Below are 26,093 nucleotides of genomic sequence, written 5' to 3'. Positions count from 1 at the left end.
GTTAAATTAACTATTAATTCAGTAAATTTACCTTTGTGTCCAGTAGTTGGGTTGTGTTCTTTGTCTGTCATCCATTAATAAAGATCAAGAAGACTGTGCCAACCATCGTTTTCCCTTTTCTGAAGCAGTTGCATGTTTCTGTTCTTGCAACTTGAACCACATCACAGAAATACTGAATTCCACATGCCTTGAACTAGACTTAGGGTGTGTCATTATTTTCCCTGTTGACTTTCCAAAACCAGTAACTTAAAAACAGCCTAAACTTCTCAATAAATTAGCTGAATATCATTGCCAACATCACTGCATAAAAATTCTGCCCAGTTTTTATAATAGAACTGGACTTTGATTGAAGTAGTTCCACATGTTAAAAAACAAATAACAAAACCCTATCATCCCCATGAACTGCTTTCATGACTAAGAGAAGAATTTCAGGAGGATCAGGGAAAATGAGAAGAAATAATGAAAACTGTTACTTGTAGTGAACAGAAACAGAGAAAAAGTTTCCTGTATGTCACTAGTTTAATACAATGCTTAAAAAAAGATGTGTGAGCAGTTGTAACACTTTTCACTGTTTGCTGATGAAATATAACCTTAACAGGAATGGATGAAACTTTATAATCATATAACTAAGTACTATAGGAAAGAGCATTAGTGATTCAGCTCGTAACATTCTTCCCTCTGTGTCAACACTGAACAAAATTTTTGGGGATGCTAGATGTTTAAAGGAAACAAGCAGCAGAAAATTCAGAGACTTCTGTTTTCCAAAGGACTTATGGCACTTTATAAAAAAGGTTGGCACTCAGAAGAGCTTCCAGTTGGATTATTCTAGTCTATGTTGTTGTTTTAACTGATGGATGCTATTTGGAAAATCAATATTTTGAATTCAGAGTTTCAGAAAAATATATATTTTTTTTAACTAAGATGCGAAACAGGCTATTTTTTCCTTTACTGTATAAGCTCCAGTGGTAGTTATGGTGATTACTGACTCACTAGTTTTTGAATAACATCAGTTTTCTACATGCAGTATTGCAGTCAGAAAGTACAAGCATATATCTACAGGCACAAAATCATATCTAATTTGTGTTTCTTTCCTTGTGTTTTGTGGTATGCCTTTGGATCTAGAGAGTACTCCCCAGCTTTTCTCAGAGCCGATCTCATTCCTTTCATCAGAATAATCGGATGAATAGTGGAATGGGATCTACTGAAAGTACTTTGCATTCTCAGTTCTTCAGAACAGCACAGCCTTACAAATACAAGGTAATATAATTGCTTACTTTAGACTTGGGGATCTTGGAGTCACAGGGTTTGGAGAATGCCCAACACTCTGGAAAAGGAAGCTATAAAAGGCATGGATACCGAGCAAGGAGTATTTTTCCTTCACTAGTATTACCAGCTTCTTAGCATTGGTAATCTGAACATGATCCTAGCTTGTGGTTTATGACTTAAATATATATAGTTATCAAACAATTGCAATTGTTTGCAATATCAAATACTTACAATTCAGATTTGTGTGCCGTTTATTCTTATGAATCTGAATCTCAATCATTTGTTGGGATTTTCTTTCTTTTTTTTTTTTTTAACAAATTTACAGGAAAGATCCAGTGCTTTCCATAAGTATAAGAAGAAATTAAAAGAGGATATAAACTATGCAGAGAATTATGAGTCAACTGGCTTTATCTACCCCTATAATGACCTCCTGGTTTGGGCAGTATTAATGAAAAGACAGAAGATGGCAATGTTCTTCTGGAAGCATGGAGAGGAAGCCATGGTCAAAGCTGTTGTAGCTTGTAAACTCTACAGGGCAATGGCACGTGAAGCTAAACAGAGCAACATGGTGGATGATACTTCAGAAGAACTGAAGAAGTATTCAAAGTATGAGTTCTCCCTTCAGTTAATAAAGTTCTGCAGTGCTTGGAATGGTTAGATATTTTCCTAATCCACTAAGAGTTTATAGGGTTAGTGATGTCATGGACTATGGAGTATAAAAGAAATTATCAGTATTATATAATGGATCTATGTATTGGTGTGCAGTCTGGTTGAGAGCTAAAGAAAAGCTATTTGTATATTCCCTAGATGCTTTTTTGAAAATGAAATTATAGGTAAGTAAAGCATGGCTCTCTGTCTGCTAAATGGTCAAGTGAAAGGCTGAAATTTCCCTTACAGTTCAGTTTGTTAAGAAGGCATATGGCACACAGGTATTGGACTTTTCAAATCTGTAACAAGTAGTAATGAACGAACTAAAATCAGTGCTAAAATCCTGCTCTGTGTAAGACTAAATGAAAAATGTATCCTGAAATAATTGAGTGAATAAAAGGAAAGTAGACAAAGAATTTTCTTCAGGTTTGCAATTTTCAGTTAGTGTTTTCTGATAGTTTTTCTTGTTAGTAATATATTTTGTGCTTTGTAGACTTCATGCCTAAAGTACAATAAAAATGTACTGCCTTCTTCTGTATGCAGCTCCAAAGCTTAATTTGAAGGAATTGTAGTTTCCTTGGAGAGTGTTGCCTACAGAGATGTTTTAAAGCCTGTCTAATAGAAGAGACTTCTGCAACTGCCTGCAGCGCTTGCCCACAGTGGTGATGAATCTGTTGAAGGATATACGCAGAATTTCGTAGGGTCCATTTTGATCACTGAGAGAGCTTAAGAACAAAACAAATAAAAAAATAGAAAACAGGATGACTCTAAACCTTGTGATTAGGAATAAATGGTTAAGTTTACTCCCTAAAATGGTTTTCACTAGTTATATTGTTAAAGCAATGAGAAAAATGGGAGAAGGCATGCTTACTCAGATTTCTAGTTGAACTTTAGTTACGAGAGTATTCACAACAACCTCTTTGCAGCAATGATTCTGAGTTTGGATAGATCCCTGTTATATTAGCTGTTAATTCTTTTCTGCTTTAGGGAATTTGGGCAGCTTGCCTTAGATGTGCTGGACAAAGCATTCAAACAAAATGAGCAGATGGCCATGAAATTGCTGACCTATGAACTGAAAAACTGGAGCAACTCAACTTGTTTGAAACTAGCGGTTTCTGTAGGCCTGCGGCCTTTCATATCCCATACATGCACACAGATGCTGCTGACTGATATGTGGATGGGACGCTTGAAGATGCGGAAGAACTCCTGGTTTAAGGTAGCACAACTCTAGCTTTTTCTGAGTATTTAGAAGCTCTTTAGATGCTTTATGCTTGTTTTGTTGTTTATGAACATGGCTAATGCAGCTTCAGACAGTTGTGTTTAAGCACGTGTTGGAATGTGCACATATGGAAAACAAAAGAAAGGCAGGGAGGGGAAACGGTACTTGCTTCTGGTTTATTTCTTTGCAAAAGCACCTATGGGATGACATTAGGAGGGAGGATTTATTTTCCTATTCCTATTATGTTCCCATTCTCTTAGCACCCTTCAGTCCCCCCTTACCTGCTCTTGCTTCTGCACATTACTCGTTCTCTGGCAGAGCTGCTGATGGGAGTAATGCTCTCTGAACATAGGAAGCAGTATCGTAAGCATCCCCAGATACCATGGCACTCTTGAAAGCCACAAAACAGGCAAGAACAATACACTCCTACAGAGGCTGTCAGAGTGTGATACACAGATTCCCAGCACCAGTGGCTTCCTCCCAGGCCAGTGGAATTGTGCTGGGTTTGTGCTGACACCATATATGGCTGACTGTGGCTTCAGGTCTATTGAGCAATTAATTTGTGCTGAAATAATTTCCTGAATCTTGTGTTTCTCTTTTAGGTCATCATGAGTATTCTCCTGCCTCCTGCCATCCTGATGCTAGAGTTTAAAAGCAAGGCAGAAATGTCTCATGTTCCTCAGTCTCAAGACTTCCACCAGTTCACGTGGTATCATGGGGATCAGAGCCCAATCAGCTCTAAAGATACTTTGTCTCTGGTTAGTCTGTGATGATTATAATTTGAGTGCCAGACTTTGTTTACCACAGTATAATTCTAAGGAGGGAAAAGATGGTCATCAGCTGAAAGTGCTGGAACCCAGTTCTCATGATGTAGGCATTAGATCCCTGGTTTGGATACAGACTGATGTGAACTTGGGCAAGTTGCTTCATCTGTCCTGGATGTCACTTCTATACTGGTCATAATGAGAAAATCCTTCCCAACCTCACACAAGTATATTGAGATTATACTTATCTGTCAGTTGCAGGTCTTTTAGGGCACAAAGTCTATTCAAGCTGCAGATAAATACCTATGTAATCGTGTGTACCAATGTAATCTTGTATACCAAATAGTCTAAGAAAGATTTCATGTCATATGCAAAATCACAACTATAAAACTCAATTCAGGTTGCCTGGGTGGGCAGGGAAACAGCAGAACTGTGACAGTCCCGGTCCCATCCTTTCCAACTCAGTCCTCCTTCCCATTCTGCCTGACCAGTGTCCAATACTCTGCATCTCACCCTCAGCCTCTCCCCTTCTCCATGACCATCCTTCCCTCTTACTCTCTCCTTGTAGTTTTGTTTCCTGAATTACATCGTACCCTTCCAGAGGTCTAGCACCTGTCTAGCACCTTTCTTACTTGATGAAAAACAGGGTGTCTTCTGCATTCCTTGAGCCTAGCAAAGGTGCTGTTTAAAGCATCTTAAAGCTATTTAAAGGGAAGCACTGTGCTTTTGGTTTAGTCATCTGAAGCAAGTGCCAAAACACGCTGCAGAGACAGGTGGTTGTGCAAAAGTCCTTCTTACGCTTGTTGGTGAGGAGTCTCCAGCATAAGTGAGGTGATGTCTTTGCCTTTTGAGATCTTCAAGAATTCTCCAAGATTTCTGTTAATGCCCTTTCTCATTCTCCACCACACATTCCTTGAGCTGAGAATTTCCAAAAATTTTCAGTCTGAGCTAGACATGGACAGACATGGAGAATTTCTATGCCAAAGGGTAAATGTTGATGAGGTGCTAACCCATGAAAACATGATTGCTAAGTGAGAGCTGTCAGGCAACTTTTTGTTCTCTGCTTACCTTACAGCAGATAAATATTGTAGATTGCTTGGGACCTTCTCATTTAACTTTCAATTTGTGTACAATAAAAGAGGACAGATTGTCTTTGAGGACTTTGGGTAGACTTATTTTTGCCACATTTTTTTCTGTGATGCAGAAAAATGCTCAAAGCCATTCTCTCCTGTGGTTTTTGTCTAACATGATTCAAAAATTATTTTTTTTTGTGTTAGGTAACAGCTATGATACAGAGGACAGGACAGTTGTAATTATTTGCAGTAGGACTACCCCTGCAGTCTGGCAGAAGGCTGCAGGGAAATGTGTATAAGTACTCTTTTTGATCTGCCGCAGATAGGGCTACTCCCTTCCTGGACTAGCAATAAGCTTAACTTTTGATTTTATCTATTAGAGAATTGTTTAAAGCACAAGTCTGAGCTAATGATTTTTCTTAAATAATCTTATAGGAAATAATATAGAAAAATATACAATTTCAGCAGTGCACATATGCCTTATAGAGCATCTTTCACAATTCCAATGACCAGCTGCAGCTGGAAATCGCACTCTTTCATGAAGTGTATTCTCTTCTTCACCTAGGAAGATCTGATATTAACATATTGAGATGATTCTGTATATCAAATTCTGTGGTTTAGCCCTTTTTCAAGTTTAATGTGATGAAAAAAATCCGTCCGTCCCCCCCCCCGATAACTCAAGGAAACTTTGTGTAATAGGGATAAATACATTACATAAAAAGTTCTGTACTGTAGATATCTAGTAGCAATAAGTTTTAGAACTGATATTAGCCAAGACAGTTGGCCAACATTGAAACAAAACTGAACAAGTTAGTTTGGTTCCCTCAGCCTTGCCCATAGTTCGAACAAGTAAACTTGTCGTTGTTAGCACTGTTCTCTAACAAATTGAGCAAAGTGTGTGTGCATCCCTCGGGCCTCCCTCCTTCATCACTGAAAACTCCTTTAAGCACCTTCTGGTTTTGTCAGTTGCCCCCTGCTATGTCTGCAGCTTATTTTAGGCTTCAGCAGCAATCAGATATTTGAACTTTCAGAGGTGTACTCAAACAAATTGTGGATACAAAATGAAGTATGTTTGCTTTCTTGGGTGTCTGTTTTTATTTTACTGAAGAAAATAAGGGAATTATCTCTATATTGCGTAGGCAGATCTTCATTAGAGAGTACTTATTTCAACCTTATCTTCTAATCAGATGTAAAATACAGCAAAAATAACAATTAGATTCCGTATTTAGAATTTCACTGTATTGACATTTGCTATGCAACTGTATATATGAGCAGAAATGTGATGTTCTTTTTTCAGAATGTAATCACAAGTGTTAGTGGAGTTCTAGCTAACACAGTTATGTTGAATGGAAGTTGTTATTTATATACATTTTACAGATGGGGAAAGTGAGACACAGAGTGATTATGTGATGCTTAGAGACTTAAAGAAATGTGTGGCAGAAATAGGAGTGGACTCAGGTCTGCTGACACCCGGTCTACTGTCCGTAGTCATAAGAGTAAATTAGTATTTCTGGTGGGAAAGTGTGCATGGTAATAATTGCAAATGAGGTGGTTGTAACCAGAATAAAGCAAGCTACAGTAATGGTTTAGACCAGAGCAAAGTTTAGACATTTGTGTCTGTTTTCCCTCTGAAACAACACTACCTTTGCAATCATAGACTGTTGTTTCTTACTTTTAAAATGCTGTTTTCTTTTAAAGAAGGATTATGATGTGGAAAAGCTTGCTCAGAAGTCTGGTGAAAGCCAAGTAGATGGTGGACAAGGAGACCTACCTGGCACTAGAAAAATCTATGAGTTCTACAACGCACCAATTGTCAAGTTCTGGTTTCACACGGTTAGTGATCATACTAGAACTTGGATTGACAAATCCTTCCTTTGATCCTTCAAATGCCACTTAATTCTGCTTTTACTTTGCAGTCACTGGTAGGTGTAGATGGGATGATATTTGAATATTTCTCTGGCAATTAAGTGGAAAGATTTTCTACTAAAGTCATCTAACTGTGTTAAAACAAACAAAAAGAAAGACAACAGAAAAACAATTATAAGGAACTAAAGAAAAGCTCAAGCACAGGTTTTTACAGTGGTCAATTGCACATGTAGAGACAGATTTGAAGCTGGCCTTAATACCTTTAGTATCTCACAGATATTTATGTCCCTTTCTTTGGGAACTATTTCTGAAAGAGTGAATATTAATCTATAGGAGATCATTTGCTACAGAAAAATATGCATTTATTAAATCGGTTTAAGTAACCGTGTGTCAGTAGAGCTCAGGATGTTTAAGATCAGGCTGCCCATTAGGTCAGACCACCGTGTGCATAAATGTTTACTCCTTTAACGGACTGTGCTTAACTGCTTTATAGATTGCTAATCCCTTATGTCAGATACATTTACAGCATGTTTTCCACCTCATATTGTTCTTCCTGGGTTTTGGAAGGCACTGATTAACCAGCAGTGATTTATATAACTTTGAGAATTGTAACCTCCTATAGAAGGTTGGGATAAAAGCATAGGACTGCAGTGCATAGTGTGCAGACCACAGAACAGAATCACAGAATAGTTAGGGTTGGAAGGGACCTCTGGGGACCATTCTGTCCAACATCCAAGATGAAATAGTCTGTCTCATATATGGGGTGAACATGTGCTGCAATAGTTTATTTTCTGCTCCTATCTATTTTTTCAGTGCTATAGTAGCAATTTCCAAATGGTGTTTAAGGACTTTCCCATAAAAACAAAACAAAATAAAACAAAGCTTTGGAGAACTAGAATAAAGATTTTACATTCAAACATTTGACAGTGCTCCAGTAGTTTGAATACATATATTCAGGTTAATCACCTATTACTATGTTTGCAGAAATTTATTGGAGATTTTTGTGCATATGGATTATATACCTTGTCTTTTGTAGATGTCATACATGGCATTCCTCATGCTCTTTACTTATACTGTGTTGGTGAAGATGGGACCAAGACCAAGTGTGCAAGAATGGCTTGTTAGCATTTATATTTTCACCACTGCTGTTGAAAAAGTCAGGGAGGTAAGCTTTTCCATTCACTCTTCTCATCTGTAGAGGATATATCATAACCCAGAGAATACCATAATCTGAAGAATGCCAAATCCTGCATTATTTTTGTATAGAATTTAACAAAGGAAAGAATTATACAGGGAATTGAGAGTGGACATTGTTATGAATTAGTAGGTATTATTCATAGCAAAATCTAGGGCTCTCCCTCAAGACTAACTGACCTTCTATAAATGAACTTGGAAAAAAACCACCATCCGCTTTTAATGCTGGATACATTGAGCACAGAAAAATGATATTTCAATCAAAATTGATTGCAATTATTTGCCGTTGATTAGACCCAAGCTTCTGGACACAACTTGCTCTCCAAACCTGAGTGTGGGGACAAATGGAGCTATATATTTCCCAATTTATTATATCTGAGCCAACTTCACTGTAAAATTAGCACATAGTAAACAATAGTAATGTGAATTATCTTTTGTATGATATTTGAAATGCTGTACTTCCAGAGGAATAAATAGCAAAAAATCAGCCACAGTTCTGAGTGAAGTTGATGTTAATGCAGATCACTCAGAAGACTGTGACAGCAGTATTGAGAGAGGTGAAAGATTTCAAGGGTTGGCACAAATGCTGGAAGTATATAGAAGCTTGGATAAACTTGCAAGTTCTGTGTCTGCATGAGATAAGATTGAAAAAATCACCAGGATTCCCTAAATGAGAAAAATGTTGAAATTTGGAAATCTCTGTTGGACTCTTGCATCATCTTGATGGTGGGACAGTGGAAACATCAGCTCTTCTTTCTAGCGTTATCATTCACTGCACAGTTTGAAATTGATGTCTTCTACTTGATTTTCTTTATCCATGTTCTAGTTCTGTTCTGTTGGCAAAGACTTTGTAGGACACTTTGTCTTACACATGCAACTTTTAACTGCTGAGGGCCTTGTTATATATAACTGCAAACCTCTATTTCTCTAGATTGTATCAACTAATTGTTAAAGCCTTAGGCCCTGATCCTGCAACTACTTAGTCATGTGAGTTAGTCCAGATCACTTGTTTACATTAATGTGTTTGTATGCATATGTTCTTGCAAGATCGGAGCATAACATTTCAAAATCTCTCCTTTACTTGGTACTTATCAGTGTGACCTTACACACTGCATAATTGGCCTCACTTGCGGCAATGTGCAAAGGTTTTATTTATGGCCTCCCAAAGATTCCAATTCACACATTTGCTCAGTGAAGCTTAAAATCCCTTTGGGGGATCTCACAGTTCAAGGAGTGAACATTTCACTCTTTACCTTGCTAGTTGCCAGCACTCCTTTTTTTTAAGGTGTCCTTGGTGGAATACAAGGATCTTTCTTTATATTTTTGGTCTGAAGTAAAAGGCATTAGTTATTTTCCCATCAGCAAGGTTAGTTTCCATGACTTAGGGGTTTATGAAAAGGCCACTGCAGGTCATGACTATCCTTTTAGAAAATGTCTGTTAATTTATAATGATACCTATGAGTAACAATTCTATACTGGCTGCTCTCTTCTGCTGAGGTATGTGCCCTTTAGTGAATGGATTCAGGTTTGGAATCCATTTTTCCTTAGGAAGAGTTATTTGGCATACTCGAGCAATATGATGCTATAGCTTAAGTACAAACCTCCATTGATGGTGAATGGCAATATGCAGTTAATGAGTCTAAAGCAGAAATAAAGAAAAGGGATAGGGGCGGGGGGGAAATGATACATTCCCAAATATTGTAAAATAGTTCAGACAGAAAAGGTTAAATAATGTATCTGTGATTTTAATGGCATTTTATTGTGGACTTTTTTCACGTTCTACTCAGGTATTTATCTCAGAACCTGGAAAATTCTGCCACAAAGTGAAGTTGTGGATTTATGAATACTGGAATTTTACTGATTCTATAGGTATCATCCTGTTTATGATTGGTTTTGGTTTGCGCTGGTCCAACCCCCCTGTTCAAACTGCAGGGAGGCTACTTTACTGCTTGGATATTATATTTTGGTATACTCGGCTCCTTGATCTTTTTGCTGTGAACCAGCATGCTGGCCCATACCTGACAATGATTGGAAAAATGGTGAGTATTGTGCTTTGGAGCAGTATTTTTGTAGTTAAGGCATCTGTTCAGTAATATGTAAAGCTGAGAAGTGACAGAAAAGAGTGATGGTCAAAGGACAGGTCACCTAATAATTCATAGTAAATGTGTTACCTGAAAATACAGTGACTTCTTCTGTTTGTGAGTTGACCATAATCAGATTTAATTTTTCTTTAATTTATTAATTATGTGAATTTATTCAAAAAAGCCATTTTTATGTCATTCCTTAGAAAAGGGTTGCATTTGAATTAATTTTCTTATCCAGCTTGATTATGGAAGAAAAGCCACTGTCTTTTGCAGATGGGCTCAATAGTATAGATTGTTCCCCTAGTTCTTGGAAACTGTTTCATTATTATTTTACTTCTTGATTAAAATAATTGTATCCCATTTTATCAGAGATCAAAGTTAATTTTTTTTCTCTTTTAGTGTAAGAACTGCTGCTGAACTGCTGCCTAGTCTTGAGGGACATGTGCAAATTCCCATTGTAATTTCACTTCGTTATTGAGGTCTACCTTCTTAATACTTTTACATTTTTTCTTTCATGGTAATTCCAATTCAGTTTTAGAAGGCAAAATAGTTTTCACTGGTGTTCTTTCCTCTCAGTTTGAAAGAAACACCACTGAGAAAAATCATCATCGTAAGATCTCTGCATTTTTCAAATCTTGCTTAAGATCTAAGAGGGACATAAGAAGCAAGTAGGACTTGTGGCTTTTTTGGTCCAGGAGGATTTTAATGTCTGCAAAATGTTCATGTAGTCCAGGTCATAGAAATAAAATATTTTATTTTCTCCAACATATTAGATTATTACCTCTGTTTTATACTCTGATTTGTAAAAGCAGATTTCCCTATAATGTATGTCTCTTTCACATATAATTAACACAACTAATTCTTTCACACAAACATGTCTTCCAGACAGCAAACATGTTCTATATTGTGATTATGATGGCCATAGTTCTGTTGAGTTTTGGGGTGTCACGAAAGGCAATTCTTTCACCAGAGGAGCCTCCTTCTTGGACTCTGGCACGAGATATTGTATTTCAGCCCTACTGGATGATGTTTGGTGAGGTCTATGCTGGAGAAATAGATGGTAGGTAATTTGCATAATACAGTTCAACAGCTTAAATATAATACATGCAGAAACACACCTACTTTGGACTACTAGAGTTTTGACTACCTGTTCTTTCTCAAACAATTCTGATTCCAGCATATATATGTCTTTAATGAGTAATACTGCATGAATAATGTTGAGAATATTAGTTTCTTTCTTAAAAATAAAGTAAGCTCTAAACTCTTCAAATGTAGTGTTTAAAATTAAGTATATTGCAAATCTCAGAGCAAAGCACATAGGAAGTAATATTTAGCTACTTCGTGCTCAGGGGATCTGGCATTGAAATGAATTTCTAGTCAGATGAATACAAAGCTGCTGATCTCTTGAAGAAAAGACTACAAAATTGCCTTAAAAAAGAAAAAAATTAAGGTGGGGGAAAAAAAGGGAGAAATAAGTTACCTGGCATCATTCTTAAACAGGTAAACCATGTGAACATAGGAAAAATAGAACCAATCAATGTAAATAGGAAAAACAATGTATCTTGGTTATGGCTTTGAACTTGTCTGAGCAAGACAGAAGAACCGGGCACTCCAGGAGGTGTTTCAGCATTACCGATGGAAGACACTCTCATGCTACTGTGTGATGGGTACAAGTAAAATAATCCCTAAAATGGACAAGTAGGTATGGAAATAGATGCATATATTTAAATTACATAGTTCAACACAGACCCAATTCATTAAAATAATTTAGAATATTGCATCCATTATTACTGCTTGAACAGTCACATGATGACTATGTATTTTGGTTATATAAGTCAAAATTCTTTTAATGAAAGCACGCTGTTAAGTTTCACAATTTAATCCACTTAATCACTTAGTAATGCTAAACCTTTAGAAATTTGACACTTCCCAAATAAAGCTATGATTTCTTTAGTGACTTTTTATGCTCAGAATATCTCCTGAATTTAGAGCTACTGCTTTATAAGTGTGTGTTAAAATTTCCTCAAAGGTCTGAAATTTTATTAGACATTAAAAGGACTGAAAAATGTTTATTTTGATATTTTAAAAACATTAAAAGAGATCCCTTAATTTCTATTATTTGTTGCTTCATCCCACAAATATGCATAGCCTTATGTATCTTTTTGCATATGAGTCAATGTGATTTTGTGTGTGAAGCTCTAAATGAATATCACTCCAGTACTGATAAAGCAGCCTTTGAGCTCTATCTTTTCCACAGTGGAGTCTGTGAAAGCTTTGCCACTTGCTTTAAGGATCAAAGATTTGGATTTCAGTTTGCTTGAGTGTGTGCCATCTCTCAAATGCATTTCGGCTGCATCGTTTTTCCCCTTAACAAAAAATTGGAGTGACTGGAATAAGAACTGATATGTGTGAAGTGGTGTCTGCAGCTTCTGAACTGCGAGGGTAACTATGGGATTGTAGTAGCATAAAGAGGTTGCAGTTTTCCTTTAGGTGAAGGTTGACCTTTTAGTTGGAAGTTTAGTGATCTGTATCTGTGAAATTAGTGAGGACTATTCTGTTTCTTGCTGGGACAAATGAGAAGCGCAGGCCATTGCTGTGCTCTGCTCTGATTTCCATGCTAACTATGCTCTGTATGTCCTTAATTTCCAGTTTGTGAAAACAATGAAGACTGTCCTCCTGGCTCCTTCCTCACACCGTTCCTCCAAGCTGTCTACCTCTTTGTGCAATACATCATCATGGTCAACTTGCTTATTGCTTTCTTTAAGTAGGTACCTTGGTATATTGCTGCAAAAGCAACTAATGCTTCTGCCAATGCTTCTCAAAAGCCTTTCACCAAAAATGCCCCAGCAACGGCATGTTAATGGTCGTTGTTACCATAAATGGGTGTTGTACCACCATGTCTTCCATGGGGGTAAGGTGAATAAAAAAAGAATGGTGGTAACAAGACAGTGCAAAGAAAGGGATAGCGAGAAGACACCTAAACTGTTTTGCCATTTAACAAGCGTCTGACTGTGTGAAAGCAGACAACTCCAACTGGCAAAAAAGGTAACATTAATTCAGCTCTGAAGTAATTTTATTTTGTTCCTGAAAGTTGTATGTGTTGTGCTGAGAACCCATATAACATTCATCATAGGGTAGCCCAAGTTTTAAGCTGGCAGATCAGTGGAGGTGTTCAAGGGAAGAGAATAATGACTGTAGGAGTATGCTCTTCCTTTAGCAAATAATTTGAAATTTCCTGTTGTTTGATGCAATTTCTTATGCTCTAGGCTGAAATCTAACTGTAGTTTTTTAAACAAACTGCCTTTTAATGTCTGCTGTCATTACTAATCCCTGAGTAGGAAGGGTCTTCATACTAATTCTATAGTAATTCGTATTAATTCTATGGTAATTAATCACTGTCTTTATAGTAATTTTAACCTTTCAAGTTTTAACAGGGAGCCCCTAGTAGTGGATCAAGCTCTGTAATATATAAGAGCAGCCTAACCCAAGTAGTTAATAATTTTTTCCTAGAGTTCTACCATTTCTGAGGAAGAAAAAGTCAGCTGTAGGTTAAAACAAAATTTAAATGAATAAATGTAGTGATTAATATTCAAGAAAAATGAACTATCAAAAGTCATTCTATTCCCACTTCCAATTAAAAATCCCTTTCCTGAAATTTTGGCAAGGAATCAGTCTATTATTTTATATTACACAGTTGTGAAATTGCAATTTGAATTATTTCTGGAATTAAACCTTCAGCAATGATGATATGATAAATCTTCTGCATAGTGATTTGATTGTTCCAGAAATGGGACGAAAAATGGGTATGAGCAATATATTTAATTATGCTCTCAGAAGCAAAGCTGATGTTTCTGTGACTATACGCTGTGTGTGTAGTATGACAGTTCAAATGAAATTACAGTGCCAGAAACCACAACATTGCTTTCCTGTGCTTGGGCCTATGATAGTAGATATGGAAAATTATTCTGTGCAACAGCAGTTGTGTTTAATAATATCAGAGCTCCAGTGAGTATCCTGCAGAAGAATGGCTCATGTAGCTGCAGGATTTTGTTTAGGGGGAGTGCACAGAACTGTTTTGTTAACAGTCTTCCCTTAGCGTGGTACCTACTTTTAGTCCAGTCCAAAGAGGTAGACAATGTTGAATTTTCAGTTAGGCTGTGAATTAAAGTTTAAATAATATGGCTGAGATTTCAAAGCCACTTCAGTGATATCTTCTGTCCAAGTTCCATTAATGTGAATAGGAATCGAATCTGTTAGGCAGCTTTCATGCACTCATTCTCAGTGCACTAGCTGCTGACACATGTTGCTGTTTTGTTAAATGAAAGTTGCTAAGCAGATTTACCTCACTGGAGGAGTGGCACTTTTCTTCAGTGTCAGATTAGATCTGTACACAAGCATCTTGTGCTATATTGGCAGTATTCCTCACAGTGTTTTACCCTCCTTTCCCCTCCTTCTGTCACTCTCTTCTCAGTAATGTTTATTTTGATTTGAAATCCATATCGAACAAGCTCTGGAAGTACAACCGGTACCGCTACATTATGACCTACCATGAGAAGCCATGGCTGCCTCCACCATTCATCCTGCTGAGCCACATCGGACTTCTTATAAATCGCATCTTCCGCCATCAGCCCCCAAATGAGCTGGATCAAGAGGAAGGCGATGTTGGACTAAGTAAGCTGGGAACCAAAAGAAATAGCTAGTGACAATTGTTTGTCAGCCTCCCATCACCTTGAAGTTGAGTTCCTCAAAAAAAAAAAAAAAAAAAGAAAAAAAAAAAAAGAAAAAATATATTCTCTGGGTAGAGGGCTGTTTTAATTTTAAAAATTGAATTTAACTTGACTCCCTGAGAATTCTTGAAGGAAAAAATGACTAAGTGACTAGGGGAATGCTTTGCTGTGCTACATACTGTGCATCAGTCAAGATACCTCACAGCTCTGAAATAAAGTGACACACAGCTGAAATAAAGTGACAGCAATTTATTCTGTAGGAATTAATAGCCTTATTTTTAAAGAAATTAAACAGTAGTGAGGGTATAAATTTCTGTATGTTTGTCATGAAAAGACCCAACAATTCCTTTTTCATTACCTGGAGAAAGAAGGTGCAGAACTCAAGGACAAAGGAGATCAAGTGATGGCAGATGCAGAGAGAGAGCATAGAGGATTCCCACCTTCTCACTGTTTCCCTTTCCTTTGTGCGCTGGCTTATCACTGCACATTCCCAGCCTGGATATCTTCATCCCAGCGTCCTTCCTAATGCTTCTTCAAGGTGATATCAGTTCCCTGTCTCACTGTTGCCAGCTCTGCCAGGAGTAGGTAGCTCTAGCTGTTGAGGGGACGGGACCACAAGATGTTGGGATGGGAATGAATACTCAGTAGTGGAGCTTGGTGGTTGGGGTGAGGCAGAGAAATGGGGAGGAGAGGCTGGTGGCTATAACCTTTTCTACAAAAACATTGGGGAACACTGGTGTATAATATTATACAGCCTCATCCTTTTTGATGCAACATGCTCCCTTGGTACCTAATAAGAGATGTGGGGAGGATCCTGCCTGAGTTATGCTTTACTTAGGATTTGCTCTGCTAAACAATGAATCCCTGAAGAGTCCTGGCATGCTTGCAGGTAGTTGCAGAGTTCAAAACCAGGCTTAAATAATCAACGCTAAGCTGTTTTACTGCTGCTCCCAGGCTCACCTTCTCCATCATGACTGGATACACTAGATACAAAGTAGGCACTTTGAAGTGCCACTGATTATTTTATATGTATGAATAGCATAAATCACTGATGTAGCATAACGAGTGTCTTGTAAGGTGCATCAGGCTAAAGGAAAACTAAAGCCCTGCTTAGCACATCTAAAAGTCTTTGGATAGAAGAGGGCTCATGACTTGCTTACACTTCTCTCAGAAGGAGAATTTTTTCCCGTTTGTATGCCTCTGTGCCCCTTTTCTATATACCTGTGCATTGCTTGGTAAGTTGCTTCTACTTTACTTTTGGTGTGGTTATAATGAACTGGTTTTCACAATGAGGATCCAGTGCCACCCTGTGGAAAATCAGTGAAAATACCAATATATGGAGTAAAATATTGGAGGAAAGAACATAGATAGGTTATGGAGGAAAAGAGCCTCAAAGGTGGTCAAGTCCCATTGGGAGTGAAAGGGGGAACCCCAGAACACTGCTGAGGTTTTGGCTGCTGAGCTGTGTGTTGCAGCTTTTTTTTATATGCTTGTGACAAACAGTGCCTTGCTACCTGATGGAGATATCCCCTTATCAAGTACAGTGAGGACTCTGGTACCTAAAATAAAGAAAGAAAAGAGGAACTTGGAAAATGTGGAGTTTGAATCAGAGAAACAGCTTTCCACCATATGCATTTATTTGTACTGTTTTGTAATCAATCTGTTCTCTCAGAAATCTTGGTGTACTAGAAGAATAGCATCATGAACAGCCCAAGTTGTAAACTTCTGAGTGTTTTCGTCCTCCTTTAGGAATCTTGGAGAGGAAGGGGGTGGAGAGAAGATCTTAATGTTTTATACATATGAATGTTAATTAGGAATGCCTTAATGTTTTATACATATGCAAAAATTAAGCATTTAGTTGGGAAAAAAGCTTTGCAGATTTGAATACCTGGAAGGACTACAATTGTAGGTGACTAACCTGAAGTGAATGCCTTCACCACATTAGAGTGAGATTTTTGTAAGCCTTTATATGTATATCTACATCTTGTAAGTGACACATGCATAACAAAATAAAGGAAAAAGTTTGTGAGAAAATATATCTTTGTGTGCAGCCATTTGGGTGTGCTTTTGAGGCTTTAAAGGGAAGTGCACTGGAATTTTTGTCAGTGTGGTTATGTTCCCTGTCTAAGGAAAGATAAAAAACATAATTTCCTTTATTTGGCATGTAGGGTCTTTATGCATAAGCCCAAATTCACAGAGTTAGGCCTGATTCTTTCTTTTCAAGGAAGGGAGTGTAAACAAGTTCTGACAGGTTTTTTATTTTTTTTCCTCATGGATGTTCATAAACAATTGTAATTATCAGCATGCTTCGTACTGATTCCTACTTCCTTTGTTCAGAGCTCTACCTGAGTGATGAGGAGTTAAAGAAACTTCATGACTTTGAGCAACAGTGTGTGGAGAAGTATTTTCATGAAAAGAACGAAAGCCTGAATTCCAGTGACAGTGAAAGGATCCATCTGACCACAGAAAGGTGTGTTTTGCTGAAGATTTGTGTTCTTTGTATAAATTTGTCATATAAAAAGACTTTGATAAGGTAATGCTTTTGAAACAGATTATGAGCACTGTGAACATGCATAGACCTTGCTAATTTGATGGAAATATATCTGTTTGAGGTGCATGTCAGGTCTGTCTGGGAAGCCTTGCTGGCAGAACTGTATCCCCACATGTGTGTAGGTGGTTAAAGGGGTACAGTTAGGTGTTGCTAAGTTTCACTTTTGCAGACCAGTTAGCACTACAAAAACATGCCAGAGAACATCATATAATATATGTGTTTGTTTAAAAGCTTAGCAGTGTAATAATGCTGTGATAGTATTGCTTGTGATTGAGTATAATTGCTGTTTACAGAAATAACCATAAAACCATTTTAGCATTATTTTCAATATAGTGTCTTGGTTTGCAAAATGCTAATACACAGCTGTCAGTAGGGCTTCAAAACTCTCAGTATTGGCCTAATTTAGCATTCTATTGGAATCAATGGCAAATCTGCCACTAAATTTAAGGGGAAGAGTTAAAAAAATGGAAAATTTAAAAAAGTCTTAGTGAATGCCAACACTGAACTCACCTAACAAATTTGTTTTGCCTAGAGAAAGATAGACTCTTAATCTTTGCCTGTTTATGATCTTACTTTCTGCAGGTTAAAACAAAACAGAAGCAGTATAAACATCACCTGTAAAAGAAATTAAATAAATAGCTTTGTTCAAAAGCTACAGAATTGATTACATCAAGAAGATTTCATTTACTGGATAAATATAGAATTGGAAAGGAATTTTTTTCTGAGTGCGAAAGTGAAATACACTTCACAGGATTACATAACATTCATGCAAGAAATTAATTTAGATAAAATGTTCTGGAATACTGATCTTTGATTTTAGTCAGCAATTAGTTAATACTATATCTTTTAGTTATTCTGTGACAAGTGGAAGAAATGACTACTGCATATTGCCTGCAGCTAATTTATCAATGACTTAGTGATAAAGCACCAGAGAGTATCTTCAGGAAATGTGAGAATAATTATTTGGTTAAAATTATATAATTCCAGGCCAAGAAGTTCTTGCACTTTTTACTGGAGATTTGAAGATGATAAAAAAATAGGCTTTGCTTTTTAGGAAGTTGTATTTTACTTAAAGGTAACCGATGCCATAAGATGCAGAGAATCCGCTTCCAGAGGCCAAATAGGTTCTTGGAAAGACCTCTTTCCCAGCAGTCTCTGGCATTTGAAAAATGCAAGAATGAAAAATACATATAGGTTTGTGTAAGTCTTGTCCTCATGCTTGTGCAAGAAATGTAGAAATGCAGGATGACTAGCTGACAAGAAATATCCTTTATAGCATTTTACACTGGCAGCAATAGCTGCCTGCTGTCCATGGTTTAGTACTTCAGTGGCAATGAATGGCTATTAGTCGGAAAACAAGAGTTTTTGAAATAGATACTTTTTGAGCAAAAAGTCTGTTTCCTTAGGAAACACTGGTTGTTGGCTGGGCTTTGTCAAGTGTACTTATTTGACAAAAGTGAAAGTCACCATTAAAAAAAAAAGTGCCTGCTTGAAACACTGACTTTTTGAAATGCGTTAGTGGCTTCCTTCATCATCTTGCAAAAGGATATAAAGATCTATGTTTTGGTATTTTAATTATATTTTGTTTTTTCTACTTAGAGTGGAGGAGATGTTTCTACAGCTTAAAGAGGTGCATAAGAAGGTATTTTTTATCAAGGAATCTTTACTCTCCCTGGACAGCCAGCTAGGACACTTGCAAGACTTGTCTGCCTTAACAGTGGACATCCTGAAAGTCCTTTCTGCTGTAGACACCTTGCAGGTGGAAGAAGCCTTGCTGGCTGACACAAAACATCAAACGTGTAGGAAGCTGCCACATAGCTGGAGCAATGCACTCTGTTCTGAGACCTTGAGCAGCCTGAAGTGTTTGTACGACAAGAAATACCACTACTACAGCATGCCACCCTCCCTCTTACGGAGCGTGGTAAGGAGTCTGGGTCCATCAGAGTGCAAAGACCATGTATGGAGGTCTGAGAGTAACAAGGTGATAGAAGACAGCTCTCGAAAAGTAGAGATAGAAGGTGTCACACCCGCTTCAGGAGTATCCTCTGAGACTAAGTCAACCCTTAGGTATGGACAGTTTTTGCTGGTGCCCCCTGACCATCAGGGAGGGTCTTCGTCTGAGGATGTCACCTTAAATTTCTCCTTTTTGAGCACTCCTGCCAAGTACAAGGATGAAGTGGTCAGAGATGACCTGCAAAGTAGCACTGTGATGCAGCAAAATTTGCCCAGTGTCAGCCTCACTGGAAAAGAGACAGAAGATTATCATTGGAGCCAGAAAGACTTTGCTATTCATTTGCCTTCAGAAAAGATTAATGCTGTAGAGTCTGATCATCCTCTGGGTCTCCAGCCACCGCTGGATATTGAAGAGAGTGCAGCATCCCCCTGCGATGATGGGGAAGAAACCGAAGGTGGTTATGTGAACTGGGGGTTCTCTGAAGGTGATGAAAAAGGTGTTTTCATATCAGATTCAAAGAAGAAAGCCATGTACATACATTCCTCCTATGACAGGGACAATAATTGCAAGAGTAGTCCTCCCAGGCATGTCCAGTTAGTAGAATCAAAGTCCTTCTCCTACAACTCTGACTGGTCACATCACAGCAGCAACAGCATCTCTCAGAACATGCTGAAACGAAGCACTTCCTTTTGGATCAGCCCACTCCGGAGGGACTGGAGTTTCTGCAGAAGCAAGAGCTTACAGTCCCCTAAGAAAGAGAGATCAGGGAAAACGTGCAAGACTATAGGCGGTAATTATAAAACATTATACCTGTACAGTATCTTTTACTGGAGAGTCCTAGACATTATAAAAATCTTTCATTTGCACCGATAAGGTATTAGCTGTAGTTGATGGTAGTAGCAGAGGTTCCAGAGTTACTCTTTCAGTTTCTTTGTTGTGGGTCTGGCAACTGTTGGGAATTTCTGAAGTGTGCCTTGTACCCAAGCTGTGATACACCTATGTGTCAGCCACCCTGATTCTCCCCTTCTCATGAACTCCCTTTGTCTGTGGTTACACAAATGGAGTAACAGAAGGATTGTGCTCACTCTGGGAAAGTCTCTTTGCCATGGGGATGCAATGCAAGAGTTGCAGGACCCAAAATAAATTACACAATCCCGTAGAGATACATTAGGATTATCGTAGGTCAGATGGGCACACGGAGAAGAGGTATACACTTTTTGTGAGTTTAAATCCCTCCCTGTCCACCACGAAGTTTGCTTACCAAGAACTAAAATACAGCAAATTCTTGTTCTAATTATGATTAATGTGAGATGATGGATAACATTTCTTGTTTTATATCTTGTGATGGTGCACAACTGTGCAATGAACTACATGAGTATTAACTTTGTATGTCACAAGTCTTTCTCAGCTTGCCTTAGAGATCTGCCAGTTCTCATTCTTACGTTAGTAAACGAAACTCTCTAACTTAAAGGTGTTTTTTTGGCTCTTTTCTGCAGAGTCTTTACGATCCAGTGAGCTACACCACAGTGAGGCAACAAAAGCAAAACAGCAAAACAGAGATAGAAAGCCTGGGAGAGGAAAGAGGAATCAAAAACCCCTTCAGGTGCCGGTATGGGCAGATGCAAGAGAATCACATATCTCAAAACTGTCTTTTTCATTCATTAAGAGCAGTTTTTCAGTGTGATTTAATTGAAAATGTATACATTTAAAATGCTGCACACAAACTGGGGTATCTCGTGTGTGTGTCTAGTTTTGCTTCAGTTTTCCTTTTATTTGAAATGTGTGGGATTTCCCTTTTAACTTGTTGATGCTCAGGGACTTTGCTAGATAGTGTACTGGAGTGATATGGATTTTACACAAGAATAAATAAGTCCTTGCACTTCAGTTTGCAGGAGAACTTGAGGAGGCTCTGTAGGATCTAGGATAAACTGAAGAAGGGGCCATATCCAGGTGGTATACAACTGTAAACAAGGAAGCTAGGCCTCATAAGGTTATCTCCTGCCTACAAGAGTCCCACAGTCTTTTTTGATGGCAAATATTTTGCATGTTGCAGAAAGCATATTGATTGTGTCATATGTATGGGGCAACTTTTTGTAACTGTATCTGTGTGTTCATATATAAAAATCTATTTATAGAGCTATAAAGAAATTCCTAGTGTCTTTGTCAACTAGAAAGAGTTATCATTGTTTAATGAGATGAATGCTGAAGACTGTTTTGTTTAAAGAAGATGCTCAGGTCAGCAAATACTCAAAGTTTGAGATCAAATACCTCTGAAGTTCAAATATCTTTAAATAGTGTGAGATCTTTCATGAGTTGTATTTACTAGACAAATGCAACATGTATTCTGCAACTTGTAACAAAAAATTGGAAAACCTGTTTCTTTTTCTTGTTTGGTAGTATGTTCAGTCATTGGCATTTCAGTGATGCTCTGAAAGGCCACACCATAGGCTATCAGAGGAACTGCAGAGATGCTAGTTATCCTGTAAATTGAGTATTGTTTTGTCTCTGTATTGCCAGGTGATTAGAGTGGATGATTGTCCCCAGAACACTCAAGTGATCTCAGAGCCTGCAGAGATCAATGTCTGGGATGAGCAAGAGAAACACAGCAAGAATTGGCTCACTGTATCTAATTTCAGTCAGCTAAGTATGTGACATTTTGCAAACAGTGAATTTCAGAATAGTTTTTAAAAAGAGTCAGTAAATATAAATCACGAATTCAAAGTGTCACCCACTATTTTCATCTCATGGAATAATTTCCACAAATTAGTCTTCAGTTGCAATCACGCATGGCTTGGTTATTTGCTCCATCATTGAAGAGAGATATAGGTTGGATGGAAGGTCAGCTGAATCTTTCTGGGAGCACTGCCTCTCTTGCATGGAAGACAATAGAGTGCTGATCTCAGGAATAAGTGGGAAGAAGGAGGGTGGTGTCTTTGTCTCCTCTCCTGAAGTATCTTTTAAAGTGGCATCCTGGCTAGTTGTAAAAATAAACTCATGATTTTCCAGGACATTTACACTCACAGGCAGTGCTGTGATACTGTATTTTCTGGGAGGTCCCCTACTTGCATTATTCATTTCTCATTGCTCAGAAAGACATCCTCCAAATGGAAGATATGAATTTTGTGTTGTCTTTTTTGAAATGAAAAGGAATGACCTCCTTAGTCTTCTTTTAGTAATTCTTCATCTCTTTCGTTCTCAGAAGTCCTTTGTATAGTTCATCTTATCGTTCAGCTTTGCTGTGATGTAGCTCACTGTTTTCATCCTGAGAGCTGCTAGGAGAAGCATTGGGGAATGTGTGACTCAGTACCTCATGATCTGAGGAGGGCTGCACTCCTCCCAAATCTACTGACAAAGAATGGAAATAGTCTGTTTTATCCCTCTGAAATTCTGTTATTGTTTTTATAAATATGGGTTTGCTGGGACAGTATGGTATATACATGTTCATTTTATAACACTGCATAGGTATTTAGTTTATAATGATAGAGCTGTTCATTACACTCTAGAAATAGCTGACGTGCTCTTTCGGCTAGGTCTGGAACGTTTCAGTTTCACGCACCAGAAAATGAAAAATCAAGACATCGGTAGGCATACCATACCATCCTGTGATTACATGGGGCATTCTCGAGAGGTAAGACCTACAATTACACATCCTAGCCCATAATTTTGGCTGAGATGAGCCTAGGGTAGCTCTACTGTTGTCCCCAGATTTGCCACTACAGGTTCTTTGTCGTGACATACCTCTTTGAGAGATGAGGAACTTTGTTGTCTGCTGGCTCAGTCTATGTGTGCGAGTAAATGAATAATTTAACATCTATTAACACTCTACTAAGATTATCAAAGTAAGATATTAAATTATTGAGTCACAGAGTTGTTCTGAATATGAAGTTAGTCAGAAATGGCATGTGTGTTGATGTTTCATTAGGCAACGCCTGAACACACAGCTTAGTCTTGAACCTGTGGGCAGAATGGCTCAGAAGGAAATTTTGGAAAGTTAAGCTACATAGTGTTCACTCTATCACATAGAGATAGTTATTTCTTGCAAAACAGTACTTAAATATTGATAAGAATTGCAAAGTGTAGATTTCTTAACCATTGGCTTATTAAAAAATATTTTGTGATTTAACAGAATTAATTTTTCAGCTTCTTAATCTAAAGGTCCTCAGCCTGTGGAAACCAATGCGATGGAGCTAGAATAATTGTATTTCACAAGTATAAAAGGAAATAAAGAATAAGTTAAGAAAAGGAAATGTGAAAGTATCCTTTCCTTTTCATTTTCAACAGTACGAAAGTACCCTTCCTTGTCTGTTTTACTTCTGGCATGATTATTAAAATCGTAATCTTTCAAAGGTTAGCTTATTTTTCACTGTAAATGTTATTATTTACCTTTTTTTTTTCTTTTTTTTTAAGAATAAAGATAAACCAGATAATTTCAGATATGCCAGTGTTGTAGAGTTTGAATCCCAAATACCAGGAAAGAGACCTTGAATGTCAGTTTTAAAAATGGTGGGGTTTTCTATGAAAAAATGAAGAGAAAGAGAGAAATAGAAATAAATTTACTGATTTTGTATTCTGTGAGACCCGAGCTTGGAGTATAAATCCATAAATCTTTGAAATGTTGAATACAAGATCAGACAAGCAAAATAAAAGTAAAGTCAGGAAAACTGTGTGAAGGAACCAAGTCATCTGGTGCTTCAAAACTCATATGAAGATGTTCTTGGGTAAAACTCAAGAGTAGGATTTTTAAAATTCTCAAAAAAATCTAATGACTAATAGCAGTATTGGAGTTATGCTGAAACCAGTCACTTTCAGAACATTGACTTCAGATTATTTATTCTTCTAAGATACAGTCTTCAATACCCACTGAATTATCATGCCTCTCTGTAAGTCCCCTCTGGACTATGAAAGTTTATATTTATCACTGAGATGTAATAAAATTGCTGCATCCAACTGTTCCACTTGGAGTATGATATATTTTAAAGAAATCTCTCTTTCCTGAAGTGGTACTTCTCAGATTTATCCACTGCATACTAGTAGTTTAGGAATCCCTACTGGTAGGTAGCAGGGAGCAAAGCAAGGGTGTGTGTAGGAAGGTTTTTAAAAGATTTTTACATCTGCAGATCAAGCTATGAGGTCAAAATACGAGAGAAATAAAAAAAAGTTAAGTTTCAGATTAAATTAGAAGCTGAATTTTAGTTGATTTATCTTTAAACTTAGCTGTCTCTGAACATTTTTTGGATGGGCCTTTTTCATTTGAGAATTGAAATCTGCCTGGCTACTACTCAGAAGAAAAATTCTATTTCTGACTAGCACATTAGGAGGACCTAGCTGACCCATTTTTTTCTAATATCGCTGGAAGTTTAAAAGACTACTTCAGTATTTCTTTAAACAAAAGACCTGTAAAATATGTGATCTGTATATCACTGGAAAGCTGCTCAGTGTGTCACCTTTTTCTGTTATAGAGGTTTAGAGTGAATTTTATTTTCAACAATTGTAAAGCCTATCCCTAAACTGGAATTTTCCAACATAAAGTTAGTTCTCTGATACTGTTCATTTTAGAACATCTTTAACAAGCTTTGTGAGTGTGTTGAGATATGGGTGGGTACCTGAGTATTTCAAATGTATGGAGGCAACATGGAACACTGCAATGTGAGGTAATTAGTTTCATTTTAGTGTAAGTTTGGCAATACTGTGATTCACCTGCCTGTCGTTGTCATTATTTATGTTAACAATAAGCATATCAGTAACTGTTTTTAAGACTGTAGCTTTTTGAGCTGTGCAGTGTGCATATTATAGCGATGTGCATATTTTACCAGTAAAAGTATTTCTCTTTTTTAGGATTTGAGTAATAGAGTATTTGGAAATATGAAGAAAAGTAATCTGAGCAGGAACTCCTCGTATGTATTATTAGTGTATTAAGATACCCTTCACATGTTTTCAGAAAGAGATGTCTAATACTGTCTGCAGATTTCCACTTCAGTTTTGTTTCTGATACTTCAGATGAGAAACTTATGTGAAATGAAGAGTTAAGGCAGTTCAGTTTTTTAAGATGCTTAGGGGAAGCCTTGTTACTGGAGATGAAGGAGATACGTTTAAACAAAGTGTATGATATTGGGTGGAATACACACCCATTCCAATTCTAATAATAATCCAATTTTCTATGTCAGTCACTAAGATGACAGTCAGACTTCATGATCTTAAAGGCCTTTTCTACTCTTAATGATTCTATGATTCTGTGGTTTTACGACCATCTTTGACTGACCATTTTTCCAATCTAGTGAGCATGAAAAGTTGCATTTGCTTTTACTGTGCAAATTGTATGTTTCCTTTTTTAATAATTAAAATACTAGCAGCTCCTGAAAGCTTCTCTCACTCTCTGGTTAATGTCTTTTGTGCTGAGTTGCAGAAAATATGAAATACTTACCTTAGTTTTCTTCATACATTTTCAAAAGTTGTTAAGCTTTGATTATATTTGGTGAAAGTATACTGGTTTCACAAGTGGTTTCCATCCCCCCCCGCTTGATTAATCATTATCTTAATATTAGGAGTATTTTTACCACATGTAGTGCTGTCCATATGTTCCCTTTCCTTTTCTTTCTTATTTTCATCAATTTCTTCTAGATTGCTCTTATTTTTTTAGCACTGTGGATGTAATAAATAAAAGATACTAGAAAGCCATCACATCCTGTGTGATTTCACCATGGGGAGAGGAGGAAAAAGGTTACTGTGGGGGTTTTTTTTGGTTTTTAT

At 37.4% G+C, this 26,093-nt stretch overlaps 1 protein-coding gene across 1 annotated transcript in view; it reads left to right on the top strand.

Moving 5' to 3' along the window:
- The first annotated feature begins 12,416 nt into the window (after positions 1-12,416).
- Positions 12,417-26,093, top strand: part of LOC113956380 (transient receptor potential cation channel subfamily M member 6-like) — a 34,398-nt gene continuing 20,721 nt past the window's right edge. The window contains exons 1-8 of the mRNA XM_027662891.1: positions 12,417-12,878; positions 14,586-14,785; positions 17,179-17,311; positions 18,992-20,136; positions 20,843-20,955; positions 21,864-21,990; positions 22,877-22,974; positions 25,182-25,240. Coding sequence (XP_027518692.1) covers positions 12,850-12,878; positions 14,586-14,785; positions 17,179-17,311; positions 18,992-20,136; positions 20,843-20,955; positions 21,864-21,990; positions 22,877-22,974; positions 25,182-25,240 — 1,904 coding nt within the window. The 5' untranslated portion in view covers positions 12,417-12,849. The remainder of the gene's footprint in view (positions 12,879-14,585; positions 14,786-17,178; positions 17,312-18,991; positions 20,137-20,842; positions 20,956-21,863; positions 21,991-22,876; positions 22,975-25,181; positions 25,241-26,093) is intronic.

The sequence above is a fragment of the Corapipo altera genome, unplaced genomic scaffold (assembly GCF_003945725.1).
Source record: "Corapipo altera isolate COAL_440 unplaced genomic scaffold, ASM394572v1 61167, whole genome shotgun sequence".
Taxonomy (NCBI): domain Eukaryota; kingdom Metazoa; phylum Chordata; class Aves; order Passeriformes; family Pipridae; genus Corapipo; species Corapipo altera.
This window is presented reverse-complemented; position numbering and strand designations above follow the sequence as displayed.